Here is a 22,322-nt window from a genome sequence, read left to right as displayed (position 1 = left end):
CAGCCAAATTCCTACTTTTAAATACATTACACATTAACATTAACATTTATGTTTAAAAATGGTACAGCCGATCGTTATCTTGATATAAAATAAAATAAAAATAAAATAAAATTTATTCAATAACTAAATATAACATTTCCATATCCATGCCGGCTTCTCTTTGTAAGTATTCAAGATACTTGTATTAAGAGATAACCGCCCTTCCGCAAAAATTAGATATATGAAAATGAAACATAAATATCAAAAAAATTGTATATGTGACGTTATCTGGGTAAAGGGACCTTATTATCGATGGCGCTTGCGGTGTTATGAGCGACGTTCGTATACAAATACGACGTTCGTATACATATTAGGTGTGAAAACTAAGGGATCGAATCCGAAACACCACGCTGCGCTCAAAAATTCGGATAATTGATGTAGCTCGAAAAGCGGCCCAGTTTAAGTGGGACTGGGCTGGACATGTCTGCCGTATGCCGAATGACTTGTGGGCCAAGATAGCCACGGAGTGGGAGCCCCATGAGTCGAACAGAGGATCCGGCAGACCTCGCCGACGATGGTGGGATAACTTGGACTCCTTTTTGACAGACTGGCCAGTTTTAGCTCAAGATCGAGAAGAATGGAGGAAGAAGCGTTTGCCCAGCAGTGGGACACAATAGGCTCATAATATATATATATAATATATATACGGTTATACCTAGTAGAATCACCTATCTAGTAAAGGCTGCCAGAGCTCAACGAGGGTGCGGTGTGCTGATGACGGGAGGACTTACGGAACTAACTTGTTCCGTCTATTGTCCTTTGAGTTTTGAGTCGTCGGCAACCCGAACCCTCCTTGGAACTTGTACACTCCTTTTTGCTGTGTACTTAACACAGCAAAAGGGAGTGTACAAGTTTCTAATGGGGTGGCAACGCGCATGTGACACTGTTTGAGTTGCAGGCGTCCATAGGTTACGGTGACCGCTTTACATCAGGCGGACCGTATACTTGTTTGCCACCAACGTAGTATATAAAAAAAAACTATTTTTTATATTAAAGTTTGAAACGTGCTACACAGAAAGAAACTTTATTTTCTTATGTAGCTACATATATTGAACCAATTTGACCATATAAAGTGACTACAACACCCAAGGGACGTTTCGATTTAATTGCGAGGTGCACCGACGCTCCAGTGGTTATTACGCTGACCCAGTAAGTCGACGGTAAAAGGTCGATCCCCATGAGTGAAGGTGCATAGCTTTTTTTTTATTCCATTCAGAAAGTAATCACAATGAATATCGGATTCGCACTTTTCATACTACTTATACTGTGTTAGATTGATAACTAAGAAAATTTCTGGAAACTAATAATCGAAATTCAATCATGAATAAAGGTTCTTTTCAACACACCAACTGGTAATGACTTCTTTGCTATTCGAAAACAGATAGCAAAATTGCATTTTATCCGCAAGAGTGCAAAGTCATTTCGTACATATTGATACCTCTGGGTTCAATTGGCGTAAAGGACATTTTGGCGAAAATGAGTTATATATACAGTTTTGTTCAGAATTTCAAGCGCTATCGATCTGTGTAGTTAAAATTTCGATATCTCTTAAAAAGTTGCCTTTACGACCAAGATTTTCTACTATGGACTTGCAAAAATAGCTTTTCTGAAGGGGCGTAAATATCAAGTCATTAATTATAAATTATTATTTGTGTCGTAAAGGAAATCTACAAATAAAAATATAGTCGCAAGTCACCTTGTTATATATTGTTGCCCTTTAAGCCCTTACTTTCTAAGGATCACTTTCTATAGCAGTGTGATAAAGTTGGGCATAAAGGACAAGTTTTTTTGTTCTTCGTCCTTTACGACCAGCACTAAAAATATTTTATCCGCAACTGTAATCGATATCTTTGGGTTCAATTGTCGTAAAGGACATGTAATGCAGGTTTCCAAGAGAAAGATAAACCCACTTTTTTGTTTTTTTGACCTATATTTGTGACGTGTATAAGAAAAATATGCAGATTACGAGTATCTTTAACCTAGTGTAGCAACCGTAGTGATAAACTGAACGATTTAGAAGATAGATGGTTGTAAAGGACACGTCAAAATGTTATAACGTCCTTTACACCCATGACTTGATAGGGTCGTAAATGACGGTCTTAGATGATTTTTATACAATGTCGGGGCGTAATTGTAACCGAAATGGTACAAATGTTGTTCTAAGTTTACAATTAAAAACTGGAAAAATGTATCAAAACGTACTTAATATGGCATAGAATAGCTCTACATCAGTTTAATGCAGTGTATTATTTATCTAAGCTATCTTAGCAACAAAAAAGAACAAGACTAATATTTTATATCCATTTGCTTAAAAACTATCTAATACTTTGGCAACAAACTCAAAGTTATTTTTTTAGTATTCGCCGCTGTCTGAATAGTCAGTAGGTTACGCATTCAGTCTTTAATTCTAGCAGGGAAACGCTTTCGTAGTATTATTATACTGCGGCGAGATGTAGGTAAGTAATTAAAAATAACATTATGGTAATCAGGGTACGTACCCAAATGCACAAACGCTCACGATAATATCTATTTCGTAGCTATAATATATCTTTATCGCTCTTGCGTATTGCACCAGACTGCATTTTTGTCGGCGTCTGTCGTCGACGATTGCCATTCAGCTACGCCGGCAGTAAACTTTAACAGTAGACTATACTAACATTTAGTGCGACTGCGACAATAACAGGTGCGTTTCGCTAGCGAATGAGCGTTAGCGTTTGGTGGCTATGTACCCAGGTACTTAAAGCATTGACTATAATATTTCTAGGATTAAACTCATAATTAAAATTATTCTTATTTAACAGGTTTAAGACTAAATAATCTTCTATTTTAAAATTATCAAAAATATGAATCAACATAGTAGGTAGTCTTGACTACAGTTTGTATACGCGTCCTAACTTGCGTTTATAAATAAGTACTTAACTCTTAGTTATTCTTAAAACTTCTTTCTACTTTAGACTTAAAATTACTGTCGTATTAATATAGTCTACTATTTACAGTTGCTGATTAAAGTTTACGTGATTACAATTAGTGTTTTACTTAAACTACGAAAGCGTTTCCCTGCTAGAATTAAATACTGAATGCGTAACTTATTGAGACAGCCGAGCGGCGAGTACTAAAATAATAACTTTCCAAAATATTAGATAGTTTTTAAGCAAATGTTGTTTCTTTATTGCAAAACTGGATGTAAAATAGTCTTGTTCTTTGTCTCTGCTAAATATTTAGATAAATATACACTGTAACACTAATGTGGCTATTCTATGCCATATTAACTACGTTTTGATACATTTTTCAAGTTTCTCAATTGTAAACTAAGCTAAAAACAGTTGCCATTTGTACCATTCCGGTTACATTTACGCCCCGAATTTGTATAAAAATCATCTAAGACCGTCATTTACGACCCTATCAACTCTAATTGTTCAAAAAAATCGTGGGTGTAAAGGACGTCCATAGCATTTTGACGTGTTCTTTACAACCATCTAACTTCTAAACCGTTTAGTTTATCACTACGGTTGCTACACTAGGTGAAGGATACTAAAAATCTACATATTTTTCTATATACGTCACAAATATAGGTCAAAAAACAAAAAAGATATAAACATTTTTCTAAAAAAAAAGTTGTTTTTTGCTTCTCCTGAAAACCTGCATTTTGTCCTTTACGCCAATTGAACCCAAAGGTATCGATATTTTAATATGATGTCTTATAAGCTGGCTGGTAGATTTTACCTACAAATTGATTTTTCTATGATTTTGAACGATAATATTGAATAAATTGATGGATTTTGTTTACTTTGACGTTTTATAGTCAGTATTTTGTTCGTGTTGGTGTGGTGAAAAATTGTGTGTTTCACTCGGTGGCAAAGTTTTTTTAATTTTCGTGCCTTGAAACCATCACAACACTCAATAAATATTCCACTTTTTGAACCAAACGCTGCGCTCGAGGTTCAATATTGGAATCTTTTGCTTGCTCGGGTATCAATATTGGCACGTGCGATTAAACAACAACTTTGCCCCCTTGTAAAACAAGTAACTATTCTTATTCAGCGATAGTGTTAACAATTTATTGCTGGTAATACACAATTCGTAGCATTTCTGCGCTTAGCTACATTATTTAACTCAAAGTGACGTAGCAATTCTACGTTTCCTGCACGTTTTGCTACAGCGCTACGGCGTAGCAGTCGGATTGCTTTGGAAAGAACTCCGTTTCGCTGCGATTAAAATACGATTTTATTTGAGTAATTCATATAAATCGTTACCGAAAATGTAGATATGAAAATAGTTTTATTTTAGTTAAATGAAGCAAAAAATCAACAGGTCTAAATTTGTTTTTGGTTATAATATAATAAATCAAAAGTCCAATAAAACAACGCGCATTGTGTTTGCGTATTGCATAGACTAAAATCACTGATCCGTATCACCATTAACAATGTTACAAATTCTACAAACTTACAATTTTAATTTCCATAAAAAAAAAAATCTTGTTACAGTTAACATTCGACACATTCACCGTGGGGAAGTTCGTCTCGTTCACGTCCGACGGCTGCCCGGACGGTCACATGACCATCGTCGAGCGAAGCCCGTCCCCTCCGACCGGACAGTGGTGCGGTTCAGCGTGGGGCTATACCGTCTACTTCAGCGAGTCGGACTCTATTAACATGACCTTGAGACTTGACCGGCTTAGCCAACAGGTGGGTGAATTATGAGCGATTAAATTGCTATTGTAGTAGTTGTAGTAATCACATTTTTATGTAAATACAACAGTTTATATACAATTTTTAGGAATAGAGATACAAAGGCGCGCCTATCCCTATAAGGGATCTCTTCCATCCAACCTTGTATTTTTATATGCTTTACTAGCTTGTACCCGCGGCTTCGCCCGCGTACTAAATTCAAACGTATACAAAAATTAAGATTTTCATTTGGATCCATAGGTTTCTATGTAGGTACATTTGTCTGCGATTATTTAGATAACACATATAACTATTTTTTTAAAGAAATGCTCGCAAAGATTGTAAAAATGTTACACAGCGACCACGGCGTAGGTAGTGGGTACGAGTAGGTATGTATTCTATATACACTCTGGGGAAACTTCATACAACCCACATAGCCAGTATCTATGGTCAGTGGGTAAAAAGTACTTTCTCGCATTATCGCTTACAATTTTTTTGCATTTTGCTTATACTTATTGCAAACGTAAACTTATAAAAAGCAAGCAAACGACGATCTTCTTACAGCACGTCCCTATCCCTATCTTTATCCCTATCCCTATCTTTATCCCTATCCCTATCCCTATCCCTATCCCTATCCCTATCCCTATCCCTATCCCTATCCCTATCCCTATCCCTATCCCTATCCCTATCCCTATCCCTATCCCTATCCCTATCCCTATCCCTATCCCTATCCCTATCCCTATCCCTATCCCTATCCCTATCCCTATCCCTATCCCTATCCCTATCCCTATCCCTATCCCTATCCCTATCCCTATCCCTATCCCTATCCCTATCCCTATCCCTATCCCTATCCCTATCCCTATCCCTATCCCTATCCCTATCCCTATCCCTATCCCTATCCCTATCCCTATCCCTATCCCTATCCCTATCCCTATCCCTATCCCTATCCCTATCCCTATCCCTATCCCTATCCCTATCCCTATCCCTATCCCTATCCCTATCCCTATCCCTATCCCTATCCCTATCCCTATCCCTATCCTATCCCTATCCCTATCCCTATCCCTATCCCTATCCTATCCCCTATCCCTATCCCTATCCCTATCCCTATCCCTATCCCTATCCCTATCCTATCCTATCCCTATCCTATCCCTATCCCTATCCCTATCCCTATCCCTATCCCTATCCCTATCCCTATCCCTATCCCTATCCCTATCCCTATCCCTATCCCTATCCCTATCCCTATCCCTATCCGTATCCGTATCCGTATCCCTATCCCTATCCCTATCCCTATCCCTATCCCTATCCCTATCCCTATCCCTATCCCTATCCCTATCCCTATCCCTATCCCTATCCCCTCCCATCCCCTGTCCCTGTCAAATGATCATGTTAGGAGGTCAACTTTGAAAAATCTTAGTGCACCTCTAAGGAAATCACGTGTCAATTCGAAATCTCTTGAACCAGAAGTAAACATAAAAAGTAAATGCATATGACAATTTTGATATTTAAACCCCATCCATTGCACCATAACAGGAGAGAAGGTATTTCACTTCCGCCTCGTTAGATTTTAAAAGCGTTGTATTTATCGTGATCAGCGACCCAATAAACCATAAAAACGATACCCATATTGGTTTTTTTGACTTTATCACCCCCTTTTCATCCTTTTGGGGGTAAAATTTTCAAAAAACCTGAAACACGTATTTAGGAATCCTGTGAAGTTTCGAATAAAACGGTCAAACTAATCTTGTTTCCCTATACAAACTCTGAACCCCCATTTCACCCCCTTCGGACATGAATTTTGAAAAATCCTTTCTTAGTGCTCCTCTACTCCATATAAAGAACCTACGTGCCTTTGAAATCTCTAGAACCAGCGGCTTCGACTGTGCGTTGATATGTCAGTCAGTTTGTTCTTTTGTATTTTTTTAAATATTTTAACCCCATTGCACCACAACAGGGGAGAAAGTATATCACTTCCGACTCGTTAGATTTGAAAAGCGTTGTATTTATTGTGATCAGCGACCCGATAAACCATAAAAACGATACCCATATTGGTTTTATGACTTTATCACCCCCTTTTCACCCTTTTAGGGGTTAAATTTTTAAAAAACCTGAAACACGTATTTAGTCATACCTATGCCTTTAGGAATCCTCCTGTGAAGTTTCGAATAGAACAGTCAAACTAATCTTGTTTCCCCATATTAACTTTGAACCCCCATTTCACCCCCTTCGGACATGAATTTTGAAAAATCCTTTCTTAGTGCTCCTCTTCACTATATAAGGAACCTATGTGCCAAATTTGAAATCTCTAGAACCAGCGGCTTCGACTGTGCGTTGATATGTCAGTCAGTTTGTTCTTTTGTATTTTTTTTTAATATTTTAACCCCATTGCACCACAACAGGGGAGAAAGTATATCACTTCCGCCTCGTTAGATTTTAACAGCGTTGTATTTATCGTAATCAGCGACCCGATAAACTATAAAAACGATACCCATATTGGTTTTTTGACTTTATCACCCCTTTTTCACCCTTTTAGGGGTTAAATTTTTAAAAAACCTGAAACACGTATTTAGTCATATGCCTTTAGGAATCCTCCTGTGAAGTTTCGAATAGAAAAGTCAAACTAATCTTGTCTCCCCATACAAACTTTGAACCCCCATTTCACCCCCTTAGGAGGTGAATTTTGAAAAATCCTTTCTTAGTGCTCCTCTACACTATATAAGGAACCTACGTGCCAAATTTGAAATCTCTAGGACCAGCGGTTTCAGCTATGCGTTGATATGTCAGTCAGTCAGTCAGTCAGTCAGTCAGTCAGTCAGCTTCTTCTTTTATATATTTAGATTACCTACTTAAGAGACTATTATTTATATTTATGTATTATATAAGCAGGATAGATTTTAGGTGAATCAGATCACAGGTTTAATCTGGTCAGGCTGAAAATCTGTTGATACTTAGAATTTTTATGACTGACGTAGCAGGCTAAGAAACGAGTCGTTCATAGTGATGAACTCGCTTAGGTAAATCCTAAATTTGTCTAAAAGGAATTCCAAATAGAGTATAACTGTACATTGATACAGAACATTGTACTTTACTTTACTTTACTTTACCTTATTAAAAACCAGACCAGTTTGATTGATGTGACAACAATATTAATGAAGAGTGAACATGTCTGCAAAGGAATATAATGAAATTCGTAATCATGATTCAGTGCTATCAGTAATACAGTACAAATTATATATTATATTATATTATTATATTGAAATTAAAAAAAAATACACCAAACCTATAATTACTTACCATTACAGTTCGAAGTATTATTGGATTTGCGTCACAAAAGGTATCAACAGGAAAAGAACAATAAAATTTTAAATTCGAGATAAATGAATGTGATATGTGATATCCTTTGTGTGGATAAGCCCAGGTTCTAATTGGATATAAAATATCGATCCGTTGTTGAACCTATACATTTGCCAGGCCGATATTACACTATCATAGAAATATGATCATGGCAACATGCCGTCCTTTTTCTTTACGTTGGAGAAAAAAGGGAGCCATAAACACCTATGATCATACTCGTATAATATGATGAGATATATGATAGTGTACTATCGACCGTACACTGAATTTCTATTTCACTGTACGGAGTGTACAATTACAACCGAGTATTGATTCTCTTATCCAGTTGGTTGCGTTAGTGAAATTGTCTTTAGTTTACAAGAATATTGAATTATACATCTCCAAGATTATGTGTTTAATGTTTAATGTTTATCTTACTTTAATTTTATTGTATAAATCTATATTTCCTTCCTTTGTAACATACGAGCACAGAATATAGTGTCTTACAGCTATGTTTTATTATTTGAATATTTAATTTAGCCTGGCAGCTTGAACATGTCATGCACACTTAAAAGTCTTTGCTGCGGTGGCGTCGTTGATCGGGTCGCCACCTTCCCGAATAAAGGTTGAGGGAGGCGATGGCTGAGATACGCGTCATACTCGTGAACGGGTGCCGTCTGTGAAGACCGGTCTGTTTAAGCTTACTGGGGCTGTTATAACTTAGTAACTTTAATTCTAATTTTTATTAAATTAGGACACTTTGTTCGGTTGTCGTTTGTTTCCTTTCTTTTAGTGAATATTTTAAATATATGATTTTGACTCATGGAGACCATATACATCTCTAAGGAGAATTAGATTAAGTAGATATACATTTTATTTTTAGTTGTGACATTTAGAGTCATTTGCACCTCTAAAGTAATTTTAGACTTTTTTTTTTGTATTTGTACTTTTTATATTAAAATTTAGTGTAGTTCTTGGTTGTAATTCGACATTTAGAGACCTTCTACATCTCTAATTAATTGTATAGAGTTAACTTTAGTTAGAACTTAGAATTAGTATATAATAGTATCAATTGTAATTTCAACTCAATTTTAAATATTTTTTTAAATACCTATGTACATGTGACGTGTAAAAGTGCCCCTGTGGCCTATTTGCTGAATAAATTATTTTGATTTATTTTTTTTTAACTGGCGTGGTAACAGTTAGTAGAACTCTTTAAAATAAGTAGTTGTCTTATGAATTCCGAAAAGACGTCTAGAGTGGGTAAAGAAGTTTGTTGTTATGGTGTTTTGATACTTTTAAATTTTAAGTTTTCTTTTGCTATTGTCAAAATTTGTTATTTATGATTATAAAAATCATACCTGCTATGTACAATCTCATAAAAGTGTGTAGGAGAAATTAAAGTGAGCTGTAACATCATCGATTGTTATGATTTGCACATTTATAATTATTGTACTATAAAGAAACATACTGATTAAAGAACAGGCGACTAGAAGCGGCTACAGCTCGGTAACATAACTAATGTATCTCAAAATTCGTGTTGTTTCAACTTAACTCAGTCTGTTCTACACATACTCGGACAGAGAAGACCTGGGACCCGTTTCTCGAAAGGTACAAGCCTTGTATTACAAGTGCGCGAACTGTCAAATCGTATGGGTTGTCATGGAAACACTTGTAATACAAGACTTGTACCTTTCGAGAAACGGGCCCCTGCTGGTAAACATGCCAAAATTTAATCACATAATTATATTATCCAAGACGTCTTCTACGTGACCTAATCTAAAGGCAACCTTATTCGAAAACTCGTTAAACAGCGCGTTCTAATTAAGTGTATGTTTTCGCACATAGTAAAGTTAATCCTTATTAATTAACAACGATATTTATCTTCATTAAGAGTCACTAAGCATCCCTTTGTGTTTTACTGACGTGACGTAACTAACGTGTTTTCGCCTGTGACTCGACTAATATTTCACATCACCCCGGTTTTAACGGTTCGGTGCTTTTCTTTTATCTGCCGGCAGCAGCCGTATTATGTGCAAGGGTTGAACTTTCGATCAATTAATTAAGCCGAATAAGACCCTTGGGATAACATTCAACTCCTAATTTCATCCCAAACCAAAATCAAAAAGGTTGCTTATCCGCGAATAGATAACTTGCTAGTTCTCAAAAACCTTGGACCGTCAATATTTCCAGTAGGTACTATCAGCTGCAACATCGCATGGGAAAATTATGTATGAATTCATTGATAAATTCACAATGCACTTTTGCTGGTGATAGTACCTATAGCTCTTGAGGCTGCCTCGTACAGAAGCGAAGCACTTGTCGAGTTTTGTATTATTGATGATGGTGGCTTGTTATTTATATTGGACAAATTATTTGAATGTAAAAATACGGAAAACTGATTGACTAGCACGTTATCTATTCGAGGATTAGCAAGGTAATACAAATAGACTTAAAATTTGCATGCGTCATGATCACGGATATCATGTGATGAAATATCGGATGCTCGACAAAAATCCAAAAGTGATCAAGGTCGCGCGATACCCCGGTTATTGTAAGTCTAATGAAACTAACGTGAATCATTCAAAATTCTTCTAGCAATCTTTTTGATTCGGAGTATCATGGATTTCAGCAAAGATATCCCGGTCGTTGTAAGTCTAATGAAACTATCCGTGAATCATTCAAAATTCTTGTAGCAATATTTTTGATTCGGAGTATCACGGCTTTCCGCAAAGTAACTGGACTATCTATTCCCTCCATCGATCATACAAGACCACCAAAGAGCATCCAAATTAAAATACTTAACACCACAACTAATAACGAACTGTCTGTTTGTAGGGCGTTGGATACAATTTCGACTTCAAGTTGGCTTACAAGTTCCTAAGACGGAGCGAGGCGCGGCTGCGGTACGGGAACGCGACCGTGGGGGCCTGGCGGGGGGAGCGGGTGCCGGGGACGTACTGCGACCGCATACTGAGCGACTGCGATCTGCGGGCCTGCCGCATCCAGTCGCCTAACTTCCCGGGGGTGTACCCGAGGAACGCAACGTGTACATACCGCATCGAACATACTAAGGTACTTGAAGAGATGGGGTCCTCTTTGACATGTCGACACGTCGCTGGTTTACGTGATTTTTATTCAAGAACGAAAAATCAAACTTATTCTCTTTCAAATCATAGTCATTTAGACATCCTTTCTGGGGAACGCAACGTGTACAATTGTACAAATACCGCATCGAACATACTAAGGTACTTAAAGAAATTTGGTTTTCTTTGTCTGTCGACGCGTTGTTTGTTTTTTCATAGAGCATATTCGCTGTCAAATCTGTTTTTCTTAGACGTAGTTCCATACCAACTAAGAATAAAAACAAAGACGAGAGGACTAAAAATGACTGCGCCAAAGTAAGAAAAGACATACAGTGAAAATAATATGACAAATTTGACGACTGAGTGCTGATCAAAGTGGCAAAAGAAGAATGAGTGGCGAAATCAAAATGGAACGGATGTAAAAACATAACCAATTAACGAATGGAACGATCCAAGATGAAATCTGTATCTCTATTTATCAACAGTCCCATGCCAATAAACAATTACTATCTACATCGGTGCATTAATTTATGATATGATCTGAAATCACACGGCATTTGCAGCTGCCGATTGCGCTCTGATCTCAATGAAGATGACCTAAATGATAATAACAGTTGATCCCGGTCATATTCGAATAAATCACTGCTAATTATGATAAACGCGACAGGATTGTACTGTTACATATTTAAACAGCTCACATAAGCCGACCTGACCAAAGTGACAATAATTTGACGCTATGTGGCAGTCGAAACGCAGTTTGACTCTGTCGCGCTACTACTTAAGAGCGATAGAGAGAGCTAGCTACAGCGTAAAACGATTGTGACGTTGTCTAGGTAACCTGAATGGGAATAATTAAAAATTACCGGCTACCCGCAATTCGTTACGGGCGCTGATGTGGCTGGTTGCAGTAATAATTAATATAAACTTCACACCGTTCTAGACCAAAGCATTATTAAGCACATTTAATGTTCTCTCTAGAAAATCCTTAGTCATGTTTGTACGGGTACAATTGCCGTCATATACATATAGCGGAGTATTCAATCTATCCATGCTTCTATTGACAACGCGGAGTGTGTTCATGTGTTTTTGAGTTCCTAAGTCGCTCCGATATAATTACATATAATTATATGGTGACTGTACATATAGAAATAGTTTTATAAGTTATGTCTGGTATTTCCTGATGATGACTTATTCAAGATAAATAGTTTAAGAAACGCTAGAAAGTAAAGTTGAAGTACGAAGTTTGAATTTTGTTTAAAAAGGTCAGATATTAAAATTTACTTTTTTATTTGAGACAAAAACAACAGTTTAAGGATTCTTTACTACGGGTGTTTTTGGTCTTGGCCCAGTGTTTATAATTTGTCCCATATTACCAAATTAATTTTAAAAGTTGCATGTCTCGGTGATATTTCTCCGATACTCGTAAAATTGTTTTTGTTTAAAACTTTTATGTATTTCAGATACCATCGGATAAGCATGTTTTACTAGCAGTAAGACAGACAAACAGTCATAAAATACATATCAAAGACCAAATAGTCAAATACGATAGGAGTCAGAGGGTTTTAAAGTAAGTACTATTTGAATACAGTTCAATATTTTTATGATATCTGTTTAGAAATAAAGTCAAATTTTATATGTTGATTGTTGAGTTAAATAGTTTTACGTTGATTTTCACGCATCTCTTTTATAAGTGGTATTGTTAGTAAATAATTTAATTATTAGCTAAAAATATTAGTTCGAAATTTGCTAATATAGAATGTTAAATTAACCTCAAAATCTGATACCGTAATCAACAATTAATGAACGTATTATTTACTTATTGAATACCTAAACTAGTAACGAGTTGTTTGAAGTTTGACTAAACATTACTGTAAATTAATAAGGCAACCGAGCCTATACAAACAAAACGTTTAAGTATACAATAATTTATAGCTGAATAAACAAACTATAAATACTTAAATATTAGGAGAAAACTTAATTCATAAAATTTAAAAGGCTTGTATTATATGAATATGACAGAGTAGATAAAGAAGAATTCTTTCTTAGACATTCATCACATAGGAAAAACAATTTGTGATTTAGCTACAACTTCTTATTGTGTTATATGTTGAATTGCTAAGCGTCTGGCATCAATGGTTTTCTAGGAATTATATATGAAATATTATTATTGATATCATTTACTATTTTCTCGACGATTCATCGTGAAGAAGTCCAATAAACACGAGTACGTATTCGTTTACATGCGTTGGAAAGTTACATGGCAATAGTTTTAGTTTTATTTTTTGAATATAAAATTAATGTAAATTACATATTTTTCTGGTGAATGAAATAAACAAATATTCTTTTCTATTCTATTTACTTAGTGCCTGCACCGTTTTTAAGTGTAACATGAGTTGTTATTTATTAAATCAATCGATACCTTAAACGTCACGGGCAGTGATATTTTACATTAATTGCATAGAGGTAGTTAAAAGCGGTCCAAAAAGGTTACTTACTAATTACTTAGAACTAAAAATTACATACGTCACGCTAAGTTTAAAAAAAAGTTGATATTCTAAAATGTCAAATAAGTGGTATAGTAAGGGAAAGGTAGAGCTTAGTTATGTATGTATCTAAGAAAGTATTTGAGTAAAAATCAGGTTAAAATAAATAATAACGAAATCTTTCAACCTTTTGTTAGTTATGAATCTTAACCTAAAACCCATTTTTTAGAATTTGGGACCAGTGCAACGTTGTCCAAGACTACCTGACAGTGTGGGACGGGCCCACACGAGATTCTCCCGTGTTGGTTAGACTGTGCGGAGGAGACGCAGTGCCCGACATAGTCAGCCGCGGACCTAACATGCTACTGGAGTTTCATACATCGCCGTATGACAATCCTTTTCATCCGGTCCCGTTGAGCTATTTACCGGGATTTGAGCTAGAAGTTCAGGTAAGTTTCATAAGATTTTAATTGCATTATTTAACGTTATAAATTCTAAAGTCAGGGATAAGTCAGTGACAATTGTCATGATGTCGGTGACAATGGGTAAATGCCACGATGTCGCGCGTGCCTAAAGTTCAGCGGCATGAGAGGATGTGCCGCGATGTCGCTAGATTTTATACGTGTCATTTACCCGATGTGAGTTTAAAAAAAAATCCGTAGTCTATCCGTGAATTTTAGGTAAGATTATAAATTCTGAATTTTAAATTCTCATAAAGCACATTTTTGTGATAGATTATGGTGTTTAGTATTAATAGGAAAGTCTCTTATTATGCACTTTTAATCAACTTTATTTTCAAAAGAATTTTGCTTGCAAAAGCAACCAAAAATTTAGCTATTTCAAACCACAAAACTAAACAGGTTAACTCTAATCTGCAACGAAAATTGCATATTGCACACGTTCATTTATAATCCAATTTCCGAACTTATTTCCATTGCAGTACTCGTTAGTATTCTCCGTGGTCTCAGTTGAAATATTTTTCTTTGTCAGGTGCTGTACGTGGACAAAGATTCACATTCGTACGTGCGTTCAGACGGTCGGTGCCGCTTTGTACTTCGATCCTCAGACAAAACTAGCGGAGTGCTGAGAAATCCTCGACATTCACTGCCGCCGAATACTTCTTGCGTCTACTATTTTCAAGTAAGTCTTGTGGAATTTCTTTTGAAGATGTATGTGCCTCTTTACTTTGTATGTAAAACAATCATCAAAAGGAATGAGACACGGATACAGATATGTAAATTAAATACAGATAGGCGAACTTATCCCTAAACTTTATTCCAATTTAAAAAAGGAATGTAAACGAATAAAAATGTACAATTACCGAGCAATCAGATTCAGAATCAATCTATCACATATAGCAAAACATACTGAATCGATATTTGAAAAACGTTGATTTATTCTGACGTTGTATTTTATTAGTTGATATAAAATAATATTTTTATATTAAAGGAAAACTCGTTAACGAGATGTAATAGTCTGTCGGTAGATGGCGCTAGACCCCAAGACGTGTGTACATAAAGAAAGGCATGGAAAGATTTGCGATGTCCGGCGTGGCTTCCGTAGCTCAATTGGTTAAGAGCCTTGCACGGATTGCAAATGATGCGGGTTCAAGTCCCGCCGGAAGCGTAAATTTTTCCATTTTTTCCTTTAATATAAAAATGTTTAGAATCGTTAGCAGACGTTTCTGCTTGTTAAAAATAAAATAATATGTTTAAAGAAAAACGCATTGTTGCGATTTCGACTTTTGTTAGGTGTATTTATCAACCGAAGATTGAAAAAATCGAAATAACATTACATCATTATTTTGGGCTCATTTAAGTAATTACTGCCTACAACCAAAACAACTGTGTTAATAATTTCCAAAAATTTTAGGGTCGTCCCAACGAGATAGTGTGGGTGTCATTCGTGAAGTACCACTCAGCAGGCACTGAACCCGCGGGATTTGATCAGCAGAAAGACTGTTCCTCGCAACTGACCATTTGGGATGGGGCCGCGCCTGATGCTGATCTAGAGAGAAAGGTATTTAAAAAAATATGTACTTGTAATAGCTGTCTTATATAAACAGGTATTTACAATAATAGTAACTTGGTTCACCTACACTGAGAGAAAATACAACCAGTTTTCATGTTCGTTCAACAAGTTTTTTGGTTAAAATAGCGCTTACGTGCTCTTTGGTTCAAACAACAAGCTACTTGTCATTTGAATCGGCAATATATTTGAATCAACAAGTCGATTTTATAAAAACAACCTGACACATATTGTTTTAAACATACGTTTGGCTGATTCAAACGGATAAACTGCAACAAGTCGAACTTGTTAAATTCACAATGCAAATTTCTCTCAGTGTACACATACTTGTCACGTTTTTATTTAAATTTGTGCCATTTCGTGGCATTTTATTATTTTATGTCAGTGTAAAATTGTTTATTATCTGTGTGAGCTTTCGAATAAATAATTATTTTATTCTATTCATAATGTGACATACATAAAAGTTTTATTGGAAACTCGTAATTTTTATCTGCACGGATAAGAAAACTTAGTTAATCACAGTTTATTTTTTCATGATGTAGAAAAAAATAACGACACTAGCACATTTTTTTTTGTGATTTCAATTGTGCGTGTATATTTCATCCATCTTACATAATACTATTTGGTTAAAAACTATTGGGCATAAATAACGTAGGTAGATATTAAAGTTGCAATTTACTTAATATTCGCGCTTCGATAAATTTTTCATCGAGCTGCATAGTTTATAAAGTAATATACGAAACTATTTATTATAACATCAACTGAACTATGAAAAATATTTCACAATCAATCTCGCAAAGAGGTTAAAAACTTTTGAAAATAAAAACAGCGATCAAGTACAGTTCGCTTCAACTTTCATAGCCACAGTATACCTCCTTCATAGTTCGCAGAAGTTTATTAAAAGTTTAATTTAAAAAGATTCCTCCCTACTTTTTAATGTTTCTGATTTAAAAGACTCTTTTTACGGTGACCTAGTATGATAAACTTGAAAGGCAAATAGATAAAGTTTGTTCATTCTGTTTCTTTGTGTATTGTTTTCTTGGCGACTTAAGGCACATTTTACACGGCGGGAGAACTCGCATGCGATTTTAATTATATTGCGGGCTGTTGAGGTAGCATACAATGAAACACCGCAATGTAATGAAACTAGCATGCGAGTTTTCACATGAATGGGCCTTTATACTTATTACGTAATTTTTTACACTTTTTCTAGCATCGGTGGTTTAATAGCATGAGAATACGACCCACTTGTCCTCGTAATAGACACGATGTTTTTATTATAATCCATTTTATTATTTTCGTTGTAAAGTTCGAAACAAAAGATAAATTATATGTTTCATTAAATATTATTGCATTCAAATTGCTTATCTATACGTTTTGTTTAATTTAAATAAAAAGCAAACTTTTTCATTTTTATTTACAACGCACATTTTAACAGCTTCTATTTTTCCGCACACACCTGAAAATAATAGCTTGGCTTTTACTACTGAGAGTAATCAAAAGATATGAGGTGGGTGGCCGAAATATTATCTTCAAAATTTTATGCACTTTTCGCCGAGTAGATACAGAAATCTGTATTTTGACCGGAACAACAAGATATCCACGGCTACGTCCAGTAAAATTTGCGTAGAAATGCCGGAAATAAAGGCAACTGAATAAATCCAAGAGGAACTTTGTTATAATATGTTTCAATAAATATTACATACATACATACAATCACGCCTGTATCCCGGGTAGGCAGATAACATAAACTACTGAAGTTTCAGCACCACTCTTGGCAAAAAGGGGTTGAAAGAAAAATAAATTGTGACATTGCAGTGACAAGTTGCCAGCCTCTCGTCTACGCCAGAATTTAACCAATATCCCGCAGTCGGCTTCTACGACACCCACGGGAAGCTTTTCTTCCCGGTGGTGAAATTCTTACCCCGTCACCACACGATCAAAAAAATTTTTGGTATAATACAAAAATATAATGTATTATGTATGTGACCTTAAATGAATGGAAATGAAAAGTATCAAAAAATGTAGCATCTAAAGAGTTTTTATCTTCAGTTGCACAATAACCGCACCCGAGATTAAAATTCTTTACGCCACATAAACTTTCACGAAGCACAAATGTTAACCAATGTAAAAAGTTTCCCACCGTGCAGGGTAATGAAATGTGGATTAAGTTAATCGTAGACGCGGAACTTCGCACTGCGCAAGACTAAATGCCATGGATACAAATACAGACACACAGAACTATTATCAAGATGGAAGGAAAAAGTATGTGTACTTCGCGTGACAAAAAGAAGTGTCAACGGCTTCTTTGCTCGCCGCGAGCGACAGTCTGCTTCCGACCGCTGTCCGTGTCATATGGTTTAAATAACAAAATGGCTCCGTTTTCACTAATACATTGTTCAAAAATCATCAATAAAATGGAAGTTGTCAATCAAGGTACCTATTTCCTATCATTGATAAGTACTTTTTGCCCTAAAATATTTTTCATTAATTAAACATTCAGGTATTTATTAATAGTACATTACTACAGAGGCGGCGGAGGTCTGAGGCGGGCAACCCCATTTCCCGCCGAGGTATGTATAGTGCTTTTCTCAAACATGGTATGAAATAAATAAAGTCTACTGAAAATAGTAACTTTGGATGGCTGTAGCTCCTAAACGGTGCGTCGTAGCGCAAAAATAATCGAATTTTCGTTCCCCTTTGATGCCCCGTATACGCTTATAAAAAAACAAAAAGTTAAAAAAAAAATCAAAAAAAAAACGAAAAATATTTTTTTTGTATGAAAACGCACCCAAAATCAAATATTGTCTAGGGCCCGTACCAGTTGCAGTCGGCACGTCTATAAAGCCCCTTATAGTTTTTTTTTTAATTGGCTAAATACCTGGATGTTATGTCACAATTATCTGTGTGTGGAAATTAAAAAAGAGGACTTTGCCGGCCTTGGCCTGCAAGGTTTGTATGTGTAAGCTAACTACTCTGATTATGAAGTAAATATAAAACACTGGACTACGAAATACTTTTATTTAATCAACAACAATTAATTACAATTTAAATGAACTTGTTTCAACCCTAACGAACGTCGCCGGAACAAGAGGCCTCTGAAGGTCGTGCAGCCGCTTTTATCAGCTCGGTGTCCCCGCCGAAGTCGGCTGCCAGTCCAGGTAGGCGGGGAGGCCAGCTACCTGGCCTGTGACGTAGCTCCGCGACAGATGGCGCTGTAGCGGCTCCCCGTAGTACCTTCATGGTCGCTAGATGGCGCTTTCGACGTGTGGCGCCATGGTTGCCAACACGGCCCTCCTGCAAGGGGCCCGCCTCGGGCACCTCACGAGTTCAGATGAAATGCTGTAACACACCAAAACATAGTTAGTATATATTGTTCAATGATTTGACGGAAAACATCTCGACTAGCAAAATTTCCTCATCACTCCATTCAAGTCCCGAGTCTAGGCACCGACTAAAGGGCTGTAGCCGCACTTAGTTTTTTGGCCTTTCTACATCGGAGCAACTTGCACTTAAAGGGCATTTCACCGCACTTAAGATTTTCAAGCTTAACTTGAATGACAGTTATGATAAAAATATTTGCATATCGTAATGATCCCGTAAGTAATGCATTTCATCTTGACTCGCAATTATATTAATACTTTAAGTTAATATTGTATTCTTATATGGAAAAAAATTAATAAAGTTACTATTTATTGTACCAAATTTTTATTTTCCTTGCCAACACGGCATTTCAATCAAACTATAAGAACGGGAGAGAGATAGAAGAGAATCGAAACAACGCATATTTAACACATACAGTTACTTGCGTATTTTAGAATTATTGCTTTTATAAGAAGCTGTAAATATAGGGGTGAAACCAATCAAATAAAAAAAAATGAAATTAACGAGCAAGTTGCATGGGCATACATACTTTAAATTGAATTAAGAGAAGTCCCATTCGTCGATTTTTATCCATGGTTTTATATTCTCTGCAGATGTAATGCCTGTATACTTTTTAGCGGTTCTCTCACTACCTTTTACATCCGTCACCTCATATCTATCGTTACCTAATACCTTCTTTACTTGAAATGGGCCTTTGAATGTAGGTAACAGTTTTCTACTCTTGCCGTCATTACTTTGGCTTTGAATTCTGATTAAAACCAAATCACCTTCAGTGTACTTTCGTGCCTTGATTCTTGATCGATCGAATCTGTGCTTTTGTGTTTCAGCGTCAGCTCTAATATTTTCATCAACTTTCTCGCGCAACCTTGTCACGTCTATTAATTGTTGACAGTCATTATCTGGGGCTAAACTATCGCTATCCATACGCAATCGGTAACCAAAGAATACCTCGCTCGGTACTGCTTTAATTGTCTTATGGAACGTACTATTCAAGCCCTGCTGTAAAGGTTTTATGTACTGGTCCCACCTATCGTCTGACGTATCCGCACCGATTGTTTTTAAAGCCTCTAAAATCGTTTTATTAAAGCGTTCGACTTGTCCGTTTGAACGCGGCATCCCCGTCGCGATGGTGTGCAAATGAATGTTTTTACTTGAACAATATTCAACGAATTCACTCGAAGTGAAACATGTCCCAGCATCCGTAATTATTCTTTTAGGGTTACCGAACGATTTTGAAATATTTTCTAGTTCTTTTATTGCACAAGACGATTTTGTTGATTTTACAGCCGAGATAAAAACAAATTTTGTAAAGGCATCAACGACTACCAGCAAGTACTCATTTCTAGTTTTAGTTTTCACAAAAGGGCCTAGGTGGTCTAGGTGCAGTGTATGGAACGGTTGAGCGTATTTGGGAAGTGGATATAATTCTCCTTCTTTAGGTCCGCCTTTGTTTTTATGATAGATGCAATTTAGACAGTTTTTTATATATTTTTTTACAATGTGTCTCATTCTTGCGAACCAGTATTGACTTCCTATTCGCTCAACCGTTTTATCAACGGAGAAATGCCCCAGGTCGTCGTGATTACATTTAATTATTTGCCAAATGCATTTTTTTGGCACAACCCAGCGACGACCGTGGGCAGTTCTTCTATAAACTTTCCCACCTAGTAATTCGTATTGAGAAAAAATAGTTTTGTTATTATCCAAGTCACCCGATTCAATAATGCCTTTAATTCTTTGTAATTCTGGGTCCTGTAATTGTACCGACAGCAACCAGTCCGATTCTGTTATTGACATAATGACCTCAGTTTCTGATTTTTCACCGGATGGCACGGGGTTGCGACTTAATGCATCCACGTGTTGCATCCGACTACCTTCGCGATGCACGATATCAAATGAAAACTCTTGCGTGGATAGCACCCAACGTGCGATCCGGGGAATTATCTCTTTTTTGGACAGGGCAAATCTCACTGCATTGCAATCGGTAACAATTTTGAAAGTTGACCCCAATAGATATAGACGAAACTTTTGCAAGGAACAAACGATCGCCAAGAGTTCCAATTCGAAAGAATGGAACTTTTTTTCGTCTACTGTAGTCTGCCTACTGTAAAAGTGTACAGGTTTTTCGCCTTCGTTTGTTACTTGCATCAGTATTCCAGCAATACCATCTCTGCTCGCGTCTGTATATAATACGTTTTCCTTATTAGGGTCGAACATTGCCAAAACGCTTTCTGATGTTAGTTTATTTTTAAGCAACTGAAACGTCTCATCATGAACTGGCTTCCATTCCCAAGTAGTGTCATTTTTCAGTAATTTAGTTAGTGGGGCCGAAATTAAGGCACAGTCTTTAATGAATTTTCTAAAATAATTTATCAACCCGAGAAATTGCCGCAATTGATGGACGGTTTTAGGAACTGAAAATTTGTGTACAGCTTCCAACTTCTTATCATTTGGCATAACGCAATCTGGTTTAATTTTATATCCGAGAAAATCAATCTCTTTTTTGAAAAAATGACACTTCTTCAGGTTTAAAGTCAGTCCATTTTCTTTAAAAATCTTAAGAACCTCCTCTAGAAGTTTCAAATTCTCCTCGACTGTTTCAGTTACTAAATAAACGTCATCTAAGTACAAAATAACATTTCCGAACCGTAAATTGCCCAAAACCTTATTCATCATACTTTGAAAGCAGCTAGGCGCGTTGGCTAAGCCGAACGGGAGCCTTAAAAATTCCCAATGCCCGTCTTCGGTGACAAACGCACTTTTAGGTATTGATTCTTCACTCATCGCGATTTGATAATATCCGCTTTTCAAATCTAAACTCGTAAAGCATTTATGACCTTGAAGTCTATCTATGAGTTCCTCAATCCGGGGCATGGGATATTTGTCCTTAACTGTGATTTTATTCAAAGCCCGATAGTCAACGCAGAGCCTTTTTTCACCATTCTTTTTGTTGACAAGCAAAACTGGACTTGCATAAGGCGATTTGCTTTCACGAATAATTTTATTTTCTACTAGTTCATTTACCATCTCCCGAATTATTTTTCGATCTGGAATTGAGGCTCTAAAGGGTCTGCATTGAACGGGTTGAGGACTCGTTAAGTTAATTGTCATTTCATGGCCGTTGACTTTACCTAAATCCTTGATATTTGCCGCAATACAACCGTCATACTTTCTGAAAAGCGCTATCAATTCGTTCTGGTGCGAATCAGTATCTAACTCAAGATCGTTCACTTTATGACAAAATTCTTTGAATGAAGCCGCATAATCAAACTTCAATGAATATCCTACTCTTGAGTACATTAAAT

The 22,322-nt window shown here is 36.3% G+C and overlaps 1 protein-coding gene across 2 annotated transcripts in view; it reads left to right on the top strand.

Moving 5' to 3' along the window:
* LOC125230562 overlaps window positions 1-22,322 on the top strand; it is a 107,472-nt gene that overhangs the window by 73,513 nt on the left and 11,637 nt on the right. For both annotated transcript variants that reach the window (XM_048135754.1, XM_048135753.1), the window contains exons 4-9: window positions 4,524-4,724; window positions 10,875-11,111; window positions 12,583-12,689; window positions 13,835-14,054; window positions 14,596-14,745; window positions 15,478-15,624. In XM_048135754.1, coding sequence (XP_047991711.1) covers window positions 4,524-4,724; window positions 10,875-11,111; window positions 12,583-12,689; window positions 13,835-14,054; window positions 14,596-14,745; window positions 15,478-15,624 — 1,062 coding nt within the window. The remainder of the gene's footprint in view (window positions 1-4,523; window positions 4,725-10,874; window positions 11,112-12,582; window positions 12,690-13,834; window positions 14,055-14,595; window positions 14,746-15,477; window positions 15,625-22,322) is intronic.

This window comes from Leguminivora glycinivorella, chromosome 10 (assembly GCF_023078275.1).
Source record: "Leguminivora glycinivorella isolate SPB_JAAS2020 chromosome 10, LegGlyc_1.1, whole genome shotgun sequence".
Classification (NCBI taxonomy): domain Eukaryota; kingdom Metazoa; phylum Arthropoda; class Insecta; order Lepidoptera; family Tortricidae; genus Leguminivora; species Leguminivora glycinivorella.
The sequence above is the reverse complement of the archived record's forward strand: the minus strand, read 5'-3'. Positions and strand labels throughout refer to the sequence as shown.